The sequence below is a fragment of the Myotis lucifugus genome, unplaced genomic scaffold (assembly GCF_000147115.1).
Source record: "Myotis lucifugus unplaced genomic scaffold, Myoluc2.0 scaffold_482, whole genome shotgun sequence".
NCBI classification, from domain to species: Eukaryota; Metazoa; Chordata; class Mammalia; order Chiroptera; family Vespertilionidae; genus Myotis; species Myotis lucifugus.
This window is the reverse complement of record NW_005871530.1, coordinates 181,983-195,281: the sequence shown is the minus strand read 5'-3', so window position 1 is coordinate 195,281 and position 13,299 is coordinate 181,983. Positions and strand designations below refer to the sequence as shown.

Here is a 13,299-nt window from a genome sequence, read left to right as displayed (position 1 = left end):
TCCTCTTAGGACTGCGCCGGTTACCGCCATCCGCGTCGGAGAGGAAGGCATGGCTCCGGGCTTCCCATGGCCTGGTTGCATGTGAGTAGGGGCCTCCTTAGGTTTTAGGGTACCCGAGCCCTGAATGGGGGAGTGGGGGGGAGCGGTCGGGGGTGGGGTGCCCCTGGGGCCTCGAGCCCGGGGGCGGGAGAGCTGAGTGGAGGGAGGGGCCGCAGGTGCTTAGCTTCCCAAAGGAGTGTTACTTATGAGGTCCCTAACTGGGATTCTAATACATCTATAATAATAATAATAATCTATAATAATAAAAGCATAATATGCTAATTAGACTGGACAGCCAGACGACCTTCCGGGTGTCCTTCCAGACGACCTTCCGGGTGAAGCTGGGGCTGCTAGGGGCCAAACCCCTTGCACGAATTTCGTGCATCAGGCCTCTAGTATATGTGTGTGTGTGTGTGTGTATAGTTTTTTGTCTGGTTTTATTTAATATATTTTATTGATTTTATAGAGGAAGGGAGAGGGGGAGAGAGAGAGAAACATCAATGATGAGGGAGAATCATTGATGGGCTGCCTCCTGCACACCCCCCACTGGGAATCGAGCCAGAATCGAACCTGGGACCCCCTCAGTCCACAGGCCGACACTCTATCCATGGAGCCAAACCAGCTAGGGCTGTGGTCGGCAAACTGCGGCTCGAGAGCCACATGTGGCTCTTTGGCCCCTTGAGTGTGGCTCTTCCTAAGCCTTAGGAGTACCCTCATGAAGTTAATAACAATGTACCTACCTGTATAGTTAAAGTTTAAAAAATTTGACTCTCAAAAGAAATTTCAATCGTTGTAGTGTTCATATTTGGCTCTGTTGACTAATGAGTTTGCTGACCACTGAGCTAGGGCATATATATGTTTTAATATACAGTGGGGCCCTGACTTACAAGTGTCCTGACTAACGAGTTTTTTGAGATACCAGCTGTCTCTCGGCCGATTTTTTGCATTGAGTTGATAGAGTAATTTGAGTTAACGAGCTCCTTAATGAGCTCCTTAACGAGCTTGGTCTCCGAACGAATTAAACTCGAAAGTCAAGGCCCCACTGTACACATTTTTAAGTATATTTTTCTTCATTTCAGAGAGGGAGGAAGAGGGGAAGAGATAGAAACGTCAGTGATAAGAGAGAACCAGGGGTGGGCTGCCTCCTGCACGCCCCCTGCTGGGGATCGGGCTGAAACACCCAGGAATCGAACTCTGACCGCTTGGTTCCTGGGACAATGCACAACCACTGAGCCACACCGGCCAGGCCAACCACACTCCTATTTATTTATATTTTTCATATTTAATTTTTATTTTCTTAAAAATATTTGTATTGATTTCAGAGAGGGAGGGAGAGGGAAAGAGATGGAAACATCAGTGATGAGTGAGAATCATGGATCGGCTGCTTCCTGATGCCCCCGCACTGGGGATGGAGCCTGAAACCCTGGACGTGTACCCCCACCAGGAATCCAACCTTGACCTCCTGGTTTATGGGTTGATGCTCGACCACTGAGCCACGCCCACCAAGCCGATCACACTCGTTTTTAGATTTCAACCGCCAGCTAGCAGCAAAGCTAGAGGTAACATGAGCTGGGCCACTAGGAAAGGTGGCTCCTTGGCAGTTGAAGGAAGTAGAAGCAGTGCGGGCAGGGGGTGGGGGCTGCAGGCTGGGGTGCCAGGATTCAGCGCAGGGACTCCCCTAGGGGGGAGACAGACACCCTGACACCAGTGTTGGAAACCCTAGATTCATAAGGAATGGGGAGGCTTTAACAGTGGTTCTCAACCTTGGCTGCACATTAGAATCACCTGGGAATCTTTTTAAAATCCTGATTTCTGGGCAACCTCCGGAAATTGTTTCTTTGTTCCTAATGTTGTGGCCCCACCCCATAACAAAGAAACAGAATTTCCGGAGGATGAGGCCCAGAAATCAGGATTTTAAAAAGATTCCCAATATGATTCTAAAGTGCAGCCAAGGTTGAGAACCACCGGGCTTTAAGAACATCAAGAACCCTCTTCAAACACCAATCAGAAAGGATATATGCACCCATATGTTCAGAGCAGCACCATTCACCATAGCTAAGATCTGGAAACAGCCTAAGTGCCCATCAGTAGATGAATGGATTAGAAAACTGTGGTACATCTACACGATGGAATGCTATGCTGCTGTAAAAAAGAAGGAACTCTTACCATTTGCAACGGCATGGATGGAACTGGAGAGCATTATGCTAAGTGAAATAAGCCAGTCAATGACGGAAAAATACCACATGATCTCACTCATTCATGGATAATATAGACCATTATAAACTTTTGAACAATAATAGATACAGAGGCAGAGCTGCCTCAAACAGATTGTCAAACTGCAGCGGGAAGGCCGGGGAGGGTAGGGGGGCAGGAGGGAGGGGGGTAAGAGATCAACCGAAGGACTTGTATGCATGCATATGAGCGTAACCAATGGACATAAGGCACTGGGGGGTAGGGGAAGCCGGGGTATTGTCAAGGGCGGGGAAAAAAAAGGACACATATGTAATACCCTTTGTAATGCTTTAAGCAATAAAATAAAATAAAAAAAAAGAACCCTCTTCAGCCGTGTGGCCTGAGTGAAGTCCAGCTTGGGATTGCTCAGAGTCAGGCGGACGCAGGAAAACCCAATGACACCCCGGGCACCCTCTCCGGTCCTCTGGTAGCCTGTGCCTGCCCGTCCTCAGCCCCCCACATTGTCCTGTCACTCGGAGAGGTGACACGCCCCAGCTGAACAGGAACCTGTGGCTTTTAGGAACCGGTGGCTTTTGAAGATGTGAGCATGGGTTTTGACCCGGAGGAGTGGGAACTGCTGGATCCTGAGCAGAAGTCCCTGTACAGACAGGTGGTGCTGGAGAACTACAGGAACCTGGCCTCCGTGGGTAAGCCCGGCCTCCGTGTCGATAAAGATGTGCGCTTTGCTGCTCGATTGTGGTGCCGCTGACGTGCGTGTGTCTGCTTGGGCTCAGGCTGCAGGGGTCAGAGTGCAGGAGTCGAGGCCCAGAGCTTGGGGGAGAGGGCTTTATTTTGTACCCCTGGGTAAAGGGCATCTTTGCCTGTGAGTTCGGAAGCAAGCGTCACCTAGCCCACCCCTCAGAGGCCTTGAATTCCAGAGGGCATGGTGTCCGCGTCCAGCAGCTCAGGGGTGGCGTCCCAGACCCCGACCCCTTCCATCTCTGGGGTTAGGGTGAACGTTTCCACTCTCAGGTCGGTAACTGGGTAACTGCATCATGGCTCCACGCATCACTTTCCTGTTAAAAGCAGGACGAAGGGGATGGGCAGCCCCGGCTGGTGTTGTTTTCACAGCTGTTGTATTTAGCAAAAGAGAAAAAGCCCTATGGCCCCTCTGACACACTTCCCCTGATGACTTGCTGGCCAGAACTGGGTCTACTGCCAGCTTTACCAGGAAGGGGGTCCCGGAAAGCAAGCAGCAGCAGACACAGGCGGTGGGCGGGTTATCATCACTGCCCTAGACCGAAGTCACTTTCTAGGAGACCAGGTGCCACAGCAGGAAAGCATTTTCTCCCGAGCGCAGACCCCCAAGCCCTGTCTCTCTTCCCTTGGGCAGAATATCAGCTTTCTAAGCCAGAGGTGGTGTCTCGGTTAGAGGAGGAGGAAGAGCTCTGGTCGGTGGAGAGAGGAATTCCTCAAGACACCTTTTCAGGTGAGAGCCAGGCACGCGGGAGTCCTGGCAGGGAATGGGCTGACTGGACAGGGAACCGGGTGGGGTGCTGGGGTGAGTGTCTGCAGACATGCAGCGGCCTCAGGGTCAGGGTGTGCTGCTTGGTTGAACGTGAACCTGGGGCTGGTGGTCGGTTGGCTCCACTCATTTTCGACTGCTCTCCCCTCATGTAACCACCACTAACTGGTGTGTGTCCCTGGCCAGGCTTTTTTTTTTTTTTATTAATCCTCACCTGAGGATATTCTTTCCATTGCTTTTCAGAGAGAGAGGGAGGGAGACATCAACTGGTTGCCTCCCACATACGCCCTATCCAGGGGTGGGGAGTGAACTGCAACCCAGGTGCGTGCCCTTGACCAGGAATCGAACCCTCAAGACAGTCTAATCCACAGACCACCAGTTGGCGACTGCTGCTCCAATCACTGAACCACACCAGCCTTTCCTTTTTATGTTTACATATATGTATATGAATACTGTCCCCTACTCAACTATAGTTTGAAATAAGTTTTTAACTTTATGGTGGTGCTTTCAGTATAGTATTTAACAATTTAAGATGTTCAACACTATTATCAAGCAGGCTTTGTGTTAGATCAGGAGTGGGGAAAACTTTTTTCTGCCAGGGACCATTTAGATATTTATAACATCATTCTCAGGCCATACAAAATTATCCACTTAAAAACTAACCTGCTATATTTGGTCAAACATTTGATGAACTCACCCCTAATGCCTTGACAGGGCCAGACTAAATGATAAGGCCTGTGGGCCAGACGTTCCGCACTCGTGTTAGATGATTTTGCCCCACTGTGGGCTAATGGAAGTGTTCTGAGTGTGTTTAAGGTAGGCTGGGTTAACTGCATTTTCAAGTTAGGATATTTTCAACTTAGGATGGGTTTATTGGGACATAACCCATCCCTAAGTTGAGGGACATTTGTATATGTTTATATTTTGGGTTGTTCTTAATACAGGTCTGCTTCATTTTAAAAGATGCAGTATAGTTCATATTTAATTTTTCTCTTGATGGACATTCAAGTTGTTGGAAAAAAAATTCCTTGTATACATTTTATTTTTGGGCACATTCAGGTTGGTTTTTCTTGTAGGTAGGATTTATAGAAATGGAACTTGAGAATCAACCAAGATGTAAGCTGAAAGTGGTAGCAACAAATTGCTGTGTAAAATCCTTTAAGCCCTGGCTGGTGTGCTCAGTGGCTAGAGTGTTGGCCTTGCCCCAAAGGGCTGCAGGTTTGATTCCAGGTCCAGGGCACCTGTCTGGGCTGCAGGTTTGATCCCCCACCGATGTTTCTCTCTCTGTCTCTCCCCCTCCCTTACACTCTCTAAAAAATCAATGGAAAAAATATTTGTCTGGTGAGGAGTAAAAAAAATAAATTTTAGGATTTATTTATTTTTATTCCTGTTCTAGGCTCTATATCATACATAGGTAGGTTATACAAGTATTTTTGTTTTGTTTCCTAGTTTCTTTGGTTTTTTTCTTAGCTGTTTTACTTGTCTGGCATTTTTTCATGTTGTATAGCGTAGGGCAGGTGTTCTTTCAGCGCCCATTTTCAGTCTAGGTTCTTCCACTTATTGGAAACATCCTGTTTATCATGAACTAGTTTTTTTGTTTGTTTCCAGTCCTAACCTGAGGATATTTTTCCCCCATTGATTTGGTCCTGAGGGGCCAGACCTTCCTGAATGCACTTCAGCCTGACCTAGGAGTTTGATGACTCCAGCTGCCAAGGGAGACAGGATCAGGGCTTGTGCCAGCACAGAGACCATGTGCAGGAGGCTCACCAGGACACTCGCCCTGGCCAGGCGTCAGGGGACAGCGCCTGGCTCCTCTGCCATCAGGTCCTGTCTGTGTGTGTCCCTGAGGGACGGTGCCTGGCTCCTCTGATGTCAGAGTCCCTTCACCTCACAGCACCGTGGAAGCCCTCCTGTGTCTTGTGCAGGGCATTAATCACTCTGGTGGTGCCGTCGTGGACTTTGTGGTCTGGTAGTTTATAGCTTCTGCAGACAAATTGCACAGATGGGACCATGCTCACATAAATATGGTGCGTCCTGAGGGAAAGGGCCTGGTGTAAAGGGAGCGTGGGGATTATTCCACAGGAGGTGGTCTGGGACACTGGGGTGATATTCAAGCTGATTGGGGGGGGGGGGCGTGGAGGGGGGATTCTGCAGACTTTTTTAAAAAATATATCTTATTGATTTTTTATAGAGAGAAAGGGAGAAGGATAAAGAGTTAGAAACATCGATGAGAGAGAAACACCAATCAGCTGCCTCCTGCACACCTCCTACTGGGGATGTGCCCGCAACTAAGGTACATGCCCTTGACCGGAATCGAACCTGGGACCTTTCAGTCCGCAGGCCGACGCTCTATCCACTGAGCCAAACCGGTTAGGAGAGAGCTTCCAGGCATGGAGACAGAGTTTGGGGTGACAGATTGGAGCTTGGCATATTCGGGTGTGCCACGCCGGCACGGCCAAGGGTGAACCGAGTGGGGCTGATGAAAGGCTTAGAAAAGACAGACATGAGAACAAAATCTGGGTCTCGGTGGGACGCTGCCCTCTCTGATGGAGAGAGACAGCGACCACAAGCCGTGTCTTTATTTTATAGCAGATGCCATGAGGCAAAGTAGGGGAGTGATCAAGATGTTTACAACATTCTCGTTGGTTTCAGCCCTACTCAACTGCATGCACCTGAACTCTATCACTCAGACACATGGGGCCACGTGTTTGGACCACAGGTTCAAGCTTAAAGCTATAGCTGTTGGCTAATTGCGCTGGGAAGGCTCTGCCCTCCAAGCTGGGACTTGCACGTGGCAATGAGACGACTGTGCCCTCTCCTCAGTCCAAGGCTTGAACCTGTCCAAAACACTGTAGCAGCTACCCATATTCGGGGGCTTGTGAAGAAAGAACGGTGGTAGGCAGCTGGAAGCCGTGGCCGAGGCAGCATCTGGGGAAGAGGTGATGGTACTTGGCCTGAGAGAGCAGTCGTGGGGCTGGCATGGTGCTTCTCCCATTCAGAGGTGGACGCAGTGGGCTGGGCGAGTGACTGACCAAGGGGGCAGCCTGCCGGCAATCCCATAGGCAAAGGCTTCCAGGAACTTCCTGTGACTAGTCTTTGTTACATGTGTATTTACCATATAAGTTCTTTTTGTATCTCATTCTTAAAATACAATAAAGAAGAACTTTTGGCATTATGCAGTGACACGGGGAAGTCTGGTTAAGGCATAGGTTTTTGAAGGGTAAAAATAGAGGTTTTGTTTTTCTTATTATGTTGAAATACTTTTTTGCCCTAGCTGGTTTGACTCAGTGGATAGAGTGTCAGCCTATGGACCAAAGGGTCCTGCCTTCAATTCCTGTCAAGGGCACTTATAAATAATAATAATAATAACAATAATTTTTTAAACAAAAGAGTTTCATGAAGAGTACAAAGAACTCCCTAGTAACTTTCACCTAAATTCAAGGGTTTGGAATTGTCCCATGTCTTGACCCATTCTGTTAATGAGTTATGAATGAGAGGGGACTTAGAAGTTTGTAAGTTGAGTGCACCTGTCTGAACCTCAGGAGGCCCGGGCAATGTATTAAAAACATGGGAATCATAGGCGTTTGGAATGGCATGCTTTACTGTTAGAGGAGACAGCCATCTCTTGCAGTGGCCACTTTCTCCCAATACTGCTATAGCTCATTCGGAGGATGGGGAATGAGTGGAAACCAGGCCTTTCTGACACAGCTCAACTCACATGCCCCTCTGGCTCCCCATGATTGCAACAATGGCAGCATGGGCGTTGGTGGAAGTAGAAGGAAATGGTAAACACTTGAGACAGAGGGCATTCATCTTCATGTAGGTGCTGATTTGAAAAGATGTGAAGATAAGGAATGTGGAGAAATATTTTGTTGTTGTTTTTTTGTTGTTAATCCTCACCCAAAGATATTTTTCTATTGATTTTTTAGGGAGAGTGAAAAAGAGAGGGAAAGACAGAGAGAAACATTGATGTGTGAGAAACACATCTATTGGTTGCCTCCTGAATGAGCCCTGACCAGGGCCCTCACCCAGGAGGAGCCTGCAACCAAGGTACATGCCCTTGACCGGAATCTAACCCGGGACCCTTTGGTCTGCAGGCGGATGCTTTATCCACTGATCAAAACTGGCTAGGGCATATGTGGAGAAATATTTGATGGCACTCAGATCTTCAACCATCACACAGTGTTCTTTAAAGAAGATTTTGCCATATGTGTGGTTCGAGTAGAAAACTTGACACATAATTTAGATTTAACCCTTAGGAAAGCAATGGAATGAAGACACTGTTTTGAAGGTCATGATTGTAGGAAAGCTTGCAGGACATTGAACTTTTTTGATTTGTCAAGAAATTAAGCAGAAGATGAGCCCTACAAATATGAATGTGGCAACTCTCAAAGGAATACTAACATTAGTAGGGGAAAAAAATGAGAATTTTGTTGGAAGAGAAGAAAATCCTTCTCTACACATGGGAGACTACCATGCAGAGACTGAACGGAGTTAGTCCTCTTCACGAGTTTTCAACATGACGACTCAAACAGACGTAATCTGAGGAATATGACCATAGCAGGAAAGGCTTCTGGTCTGATTCAGTCAGTTTTGAGAGAATTCATACTGGACCCAAAAAAAATCTAGTCATGGAAAAAGTTCTAACACCAAGTAATTACATCTGAGAAATCTGAAACCATGGGGATGTGATTGCTGTGGAAAAGGCCCAAGGAGTAGCTCTCTCGTTCAGCCTCACAAGTCATACTGGAATGCGCCTGAGGATGTGGCCAGTGTTAGGAAGGCTTCAGGAATCACAGAACCCACGGCAAGACCTTCAGTAGGAGTCCTCATCGTGTCCCGCAACAGAGGATTCATATGAGAGGTCACTCTCAATGCAACCTGTGCAGGTGAAAGCCACAGCCTTGGTCTCACCTTACCTGACAGCAAGCAAACAAAAAGCCTTACACTGGATTGAACCAACCATATTGAAGAAGAATGAAATGTCTCACTCTGTTTTTACACCAAATAAGTCATACAGGAGGCAAACTGCATAAAACAGATGATAAAAGTATACAAATAAAACAGGTCCTGCTTTCCCAGCTTGTCCTGTTATCTGACCTGAACACCTGGAACAAATATTTCAATTTGTGATGTGTCCCCAGTTGCTAAGACAGTCACTGAATCTCTGACTCAGGAAACTTGAGTGAATAAGTGCTGCATGAGGGCGTCTTAGAGCAGACTTTGAAGACAAGGCAAGGCTTTGCGATGAGAGTATATAAGGGATGATGAAGGAAATCTTAAGATGAAATAGTGCTATGAAGAACTCTGAGAGCGCACGTCCTTGGAGATAGGAACCCAGCCTGGAAGAGTGTGGTCACATACTGTGAAATCTTTATTTGAAAACACTATGTCCTCTGTCACCTTCCACATACCTGTTTTGTTCTCTAAAGCCCATGCAATCTTGATCCTTTTACCTGGCACCACTCTCCTGGATATCCAGATGTAATCTCCAGGATAATTCCTTCCCTATTAATTGAATATGAAGAGAAACAAGTGAACTAAGCATAGCAAACATTTGCGGGGGGGACACCTCCAAAAGATCTAAGGAAAGAAGATAAATCAGATCAAAGCAGGAATAACTGAATCCAAAATGGAGGAGAAAAAAATGATCCAAGAGCCCATTTTTGGGGTAACTTTGATTAAGCAAATAAAGAGTCAAGGTAAAAGACTATACAGGGGGTCGAAAAAAGACTATGCAGGGGAAAACTATACAGATATTCAGCACCACATGTAGTTGTTTTCATTATACTGCTTTGCACAACTGTTACAAAGGATGAGCCAGATCTGTGTACTGGATGAAAAAATCTCTAAGATATATGTGCGTTTCTTAAAATATCTTTTAACCGTATGTGTCTTACATATGTAAAGATACATGGATGCACATATTATATATGCCTTTTTCTTAAAAACATACACATAAAACACAAATATGAATGTGTGTTGATTGCTTCTGGCTGGCAGGATGTAGAAACTGAGAGGTTGTGAATACAGCCCAAGAAGGAAACTGCGTGGGGGGTGATGTTCCATCTTAGAGGTGCTGCCCGTAACTGTGCAGCGGCCAGTTACATCTCAGTCCTGATCTGGGCAGGGACTGCCTTCCAGCTTTCTGTTAAAAGATGGTTTCCATGCCCTGGCTGGTGTGGCTCAGGGATAGAGCGTCCTGCTGACTGAAGGGTCCTGGGTTTGATTCAGGTCAAGGGCACATGCCCAGGTTTTGGGCTCAATCCCTAGTAGGGGGCGTGCAGGAGGCAGCTAATCAATAATTCTCATCTTTGATGTTTCTATCTCTCCTCCATTCCTCTCTGAAATCAAAAATATATTTAAAAAGAAAGATGGTTTCATGGAACATGAACAATTCAGACAGAATAGGAACACAGACTGGCAAAGGCTGACCCTCTGAAATAGTAATGAATTCAGAAATGTGACCAATTAGCCTTAGCCGGTTTGGCTCAGTGGATAGGTTGTTGGCCTGGGGACAGAAGGGTCCCAGGTTCAGTTCAGGTCAAGGGCACATGCCTGGGTTGCAGGCTCAATTCCCAATGGGGGGCATGCAGGAGGCAGCCAATCAGTGATTCTCATCATTGATGTTTCTATCCATCTCTGGAATCAATAAAAAATATATACATATAAAAGTGTGACAAATTATAAAATAATGCAGAAATTAATAGTTTTGCCTTATACCAGGAATAACCAATTGAATACAAATGAAGGAAAGATTTTGTTAATACTTTTTGGAAATTGTACCCAAGAATAAATTAAGGAATGGACAGGCTTTATTTGAAGAAAGTTATGTTAGTGGAATGTAGAAGAATTGAATAGGTGTAAATATTAACTTTTGAGGGCTTACAAAGGCTAGAAGTGTATAAAGTTAGGACTTAAGTCCTATAGCCCCCAGGGAAGTGCCGCTGGAGCCACTTTACCGTGGGAGCAGGAATGCCACCTGCTGGCCTGGCTCCTCTGGGAAGCAGCAGGTGGGGGTGTGAACTAGATGTCCTCTTACTCTGAGGCCTGTACTTCAAGCCATGGCTCAGACTCCCAAGCAGGTGGGGACTTTGTAGCAGCAGCAATCCTCCCAGGATAATTTCTACATAGGCCACAATTTCAGTGCCAGTGAGATTTTCTGGAATTTGACAGAAATGGGAAATCCAGGCAGAAGACTAAAAGGCCCTTTGAAGCCGTGTTGAGTCAACAAATACTGCTTGAGCACCTGCCCGAGTGCCTAGCGCTGTCTCAGGTGTGGGTTACGGTGAGGAATCAAGTGGGGAGGCCCATCTCATTGGCCTCTTTTATTCCAGAGCACATGCAGCTGATTGAACTTAGTGGGACTGGCCTTCCTTCAAATGTTCCTTGGTCATGTGCAGCTGGTGGCTGCGAGGTGGGACAGTGCAGATCTAAGACATGTCTTTCGATCAAATTCCCTGGGCAGGGCTGCTATAGAGGTGAAGAGGTGACAGTAAGTAATTACTGGACCAGAGACTTGGAGATGAGTCAGTGCTCTAAGAGAAATGACACAATGGGGCCTGCTTGGGAGGGTGGGTAGTGTGCGTGCTTTGGAAGTGGGCAGGAAGACAGCTCTGAGGAGGTGACACATGAGCTGAGAGCTGGATGGGAACATGGGAAAGACGGCCTGGTAGGGAGGTGGCCAATGTGAAGACTCTGGGTGAGACACACTTGGGCACATCTGAGAAAAAGTGAGGTGGTGGTTAGGAGAAATCCAGGGTTTGTATCCCTGTTATGTTCCCTGAGGGGCCCTGGGCAGGGTTCCCAGCCTCTCCCAACATGATCTTCTTTGTGTAAAGGTTGGACACTTGTTTACTGAGACTATGGGGCCTTTATGAAATGGCAGCTGCTGTTGTGGATCCCAAGACTTTGCCTGATATCAAGGTGATCATCCACACCTTCAGCAGGTCCTTCTCTGGGCCTGGGTTTGGTGTTTCCGGTGCACAAAACCCAGTTGGCAGCCTCAGCAGTTGCTGTAATTGGGTAACTTAGGTTTGTGGGCCGTCGCCGACATGCACCTGGTTAGTTGTCAGCTTCGTTAGGAAACTGCTGTGAGGGACCCACTTACCTTGGGAGAGAAGCAGGTGACAGAAGGTGCATGAGAGGAAAACAGCAGCTCCCTTCAGCCTGTCCTAGTTGCAAGTGAGTGGATTACGTGGCCCAGGCTTCCCTGGGGGCACCCGGCTGGTGGGCCGAAAGCCAGGACCTCTGTTCCTCCGCAGATGGTTCACACTACGATTTTTTTTTTTATGAAGGTTCAAAAGCAGTGTGCTTGCAATAGAAACCCTACCCAGAGTTTTTCTCTCTCCCCGGGCTAGTGGTGGGCGGGGTGTCACACACTCTCCCAATGCTGGCAGTGGCAGAGCCTATGCTCGCCGCCAGTCAGCCACGTGACCATGGGATAACACGCGCCCTGTGCAGTCAGCCATGTGACCGCAGGAGTAATGCCCTGTGTGCAGTCAGCCAGGTGACCGCGGGAGTAACACTCGCCGTGTGCAGTCAGCCACGTGACTGCCGGAGTAACACGCTGTGTGCAGTCAGCCACGTGACCGCGGGAGTAACACGCGCCGTGTGCAGCCAGCCATGTGACCGCGGGAGTAACACGCTGTGTGCAGCCAGCCACGTGACCGGGGGAGTAACCCTGTTGCCAGCGTCTTTGGACCATTGCGTTTCCCTTCCCATCAGCACAGAGCGCCCATCTGCTCTCCTGTCCCTGGTGGGATGGGAACAGCTGCGGGCCCACAGGCCGGCCTGGGGTCGGGGCTGTGTAAGGGGGGGGCCGGCTCGGCGGGAGTCCCTGGGTCTGGTGTCACATTCAGTTTCCACTGCGGGTGGTTTGTGCGGTTGGAAGTCAAGCTGGGGCTCAGCTGTCGGGTTTTGATGGTGACTGTGCAGAACCGTGTTGGCCTGCGGGCCCCTTGGGCGCTCGGCACCGTAAGGACCCGCTGAGCTCCTGACACCCCGACCCAGAAGGTTCTGCGGCTTAAAACAACACGAGCTCACATTTCTGAGCGAGCACTCAGCGCAAGATTTTGAAAAGCACCCAGTGCCCCCAAGGATAAGAGAAGAAACTAAATTCATGACCAACATTAAAGGAGAAATAAGTCCGTCAGAACCCGGGGGTGGGGGATAAGAAGAACCCAGCAGTAACTTTAAGGGAGAGGCACCCAGTAAAACGCCCTGACGAACCAAGGATCCAAAACCAACATGTTCAGGGTCAGGAAGCTGCAGAGACACGGGGATGAGGGCTGCTCAGGGTCCGGCCTGCTGATTGCGGAACAGTCCGGCCTCTCGGGAGGCGCCCAGCCCGCATCCGCTGGGGGCTCTGGCCAGGGGGCCGCGTTACCTCAGAGGGAAGTTTCCAGCCTTACGAGCTTCCATTTCAAGAAGTAAAACAAAACCAAAAAAAAGAAAGAAAAACTATGTCTTCGAACCCAGGACTTGGGTGGGGGCGGGGCGGGGTTGAACCCCGAAGCCCCGGCGGGAAGTCAGCGCCAAAGGGAGCGGGTTAAAGGAGTGAG

The 13,299-nt window shown here is 48.4% G+C and overlaps 1 protein-coding gene across 3 annotated transcripts in view; it reads left to right on the top strand.

The window, feature by feature from the left end:
- The window catches only part of ZNF274 (zinc finger protein 274), a 20,736-nt gene continuing 7,437 nt past the window's right edge, over nucleotides 1-13,299 (top strand). For 2 of the 3 annotated variants that reach the window (XM_014445765.2, XM_023744667.1), the window contains exons 1-3: nucleotides 1-81; nucleotides 2,792-2,918; nucleotides 3,605-3,700. In XM_014445765.2, the coding sequence (XP_014301251.1) occupies nucleotides 67-81; nucleotides 2,792-2,918; nucleotides 3,605-3,700 (238 nt within the window). In that variant the 5' untranslated portion in view covers nucleotides 1-66. The remainder of the gene's footprint in view (nucleotides 82-2,791; nucleotides 2,919-3,604; nucleotides 3,701-13,299) is intronic. The other variant, XM_023744668.1, reaches the window with a different exon arrangement.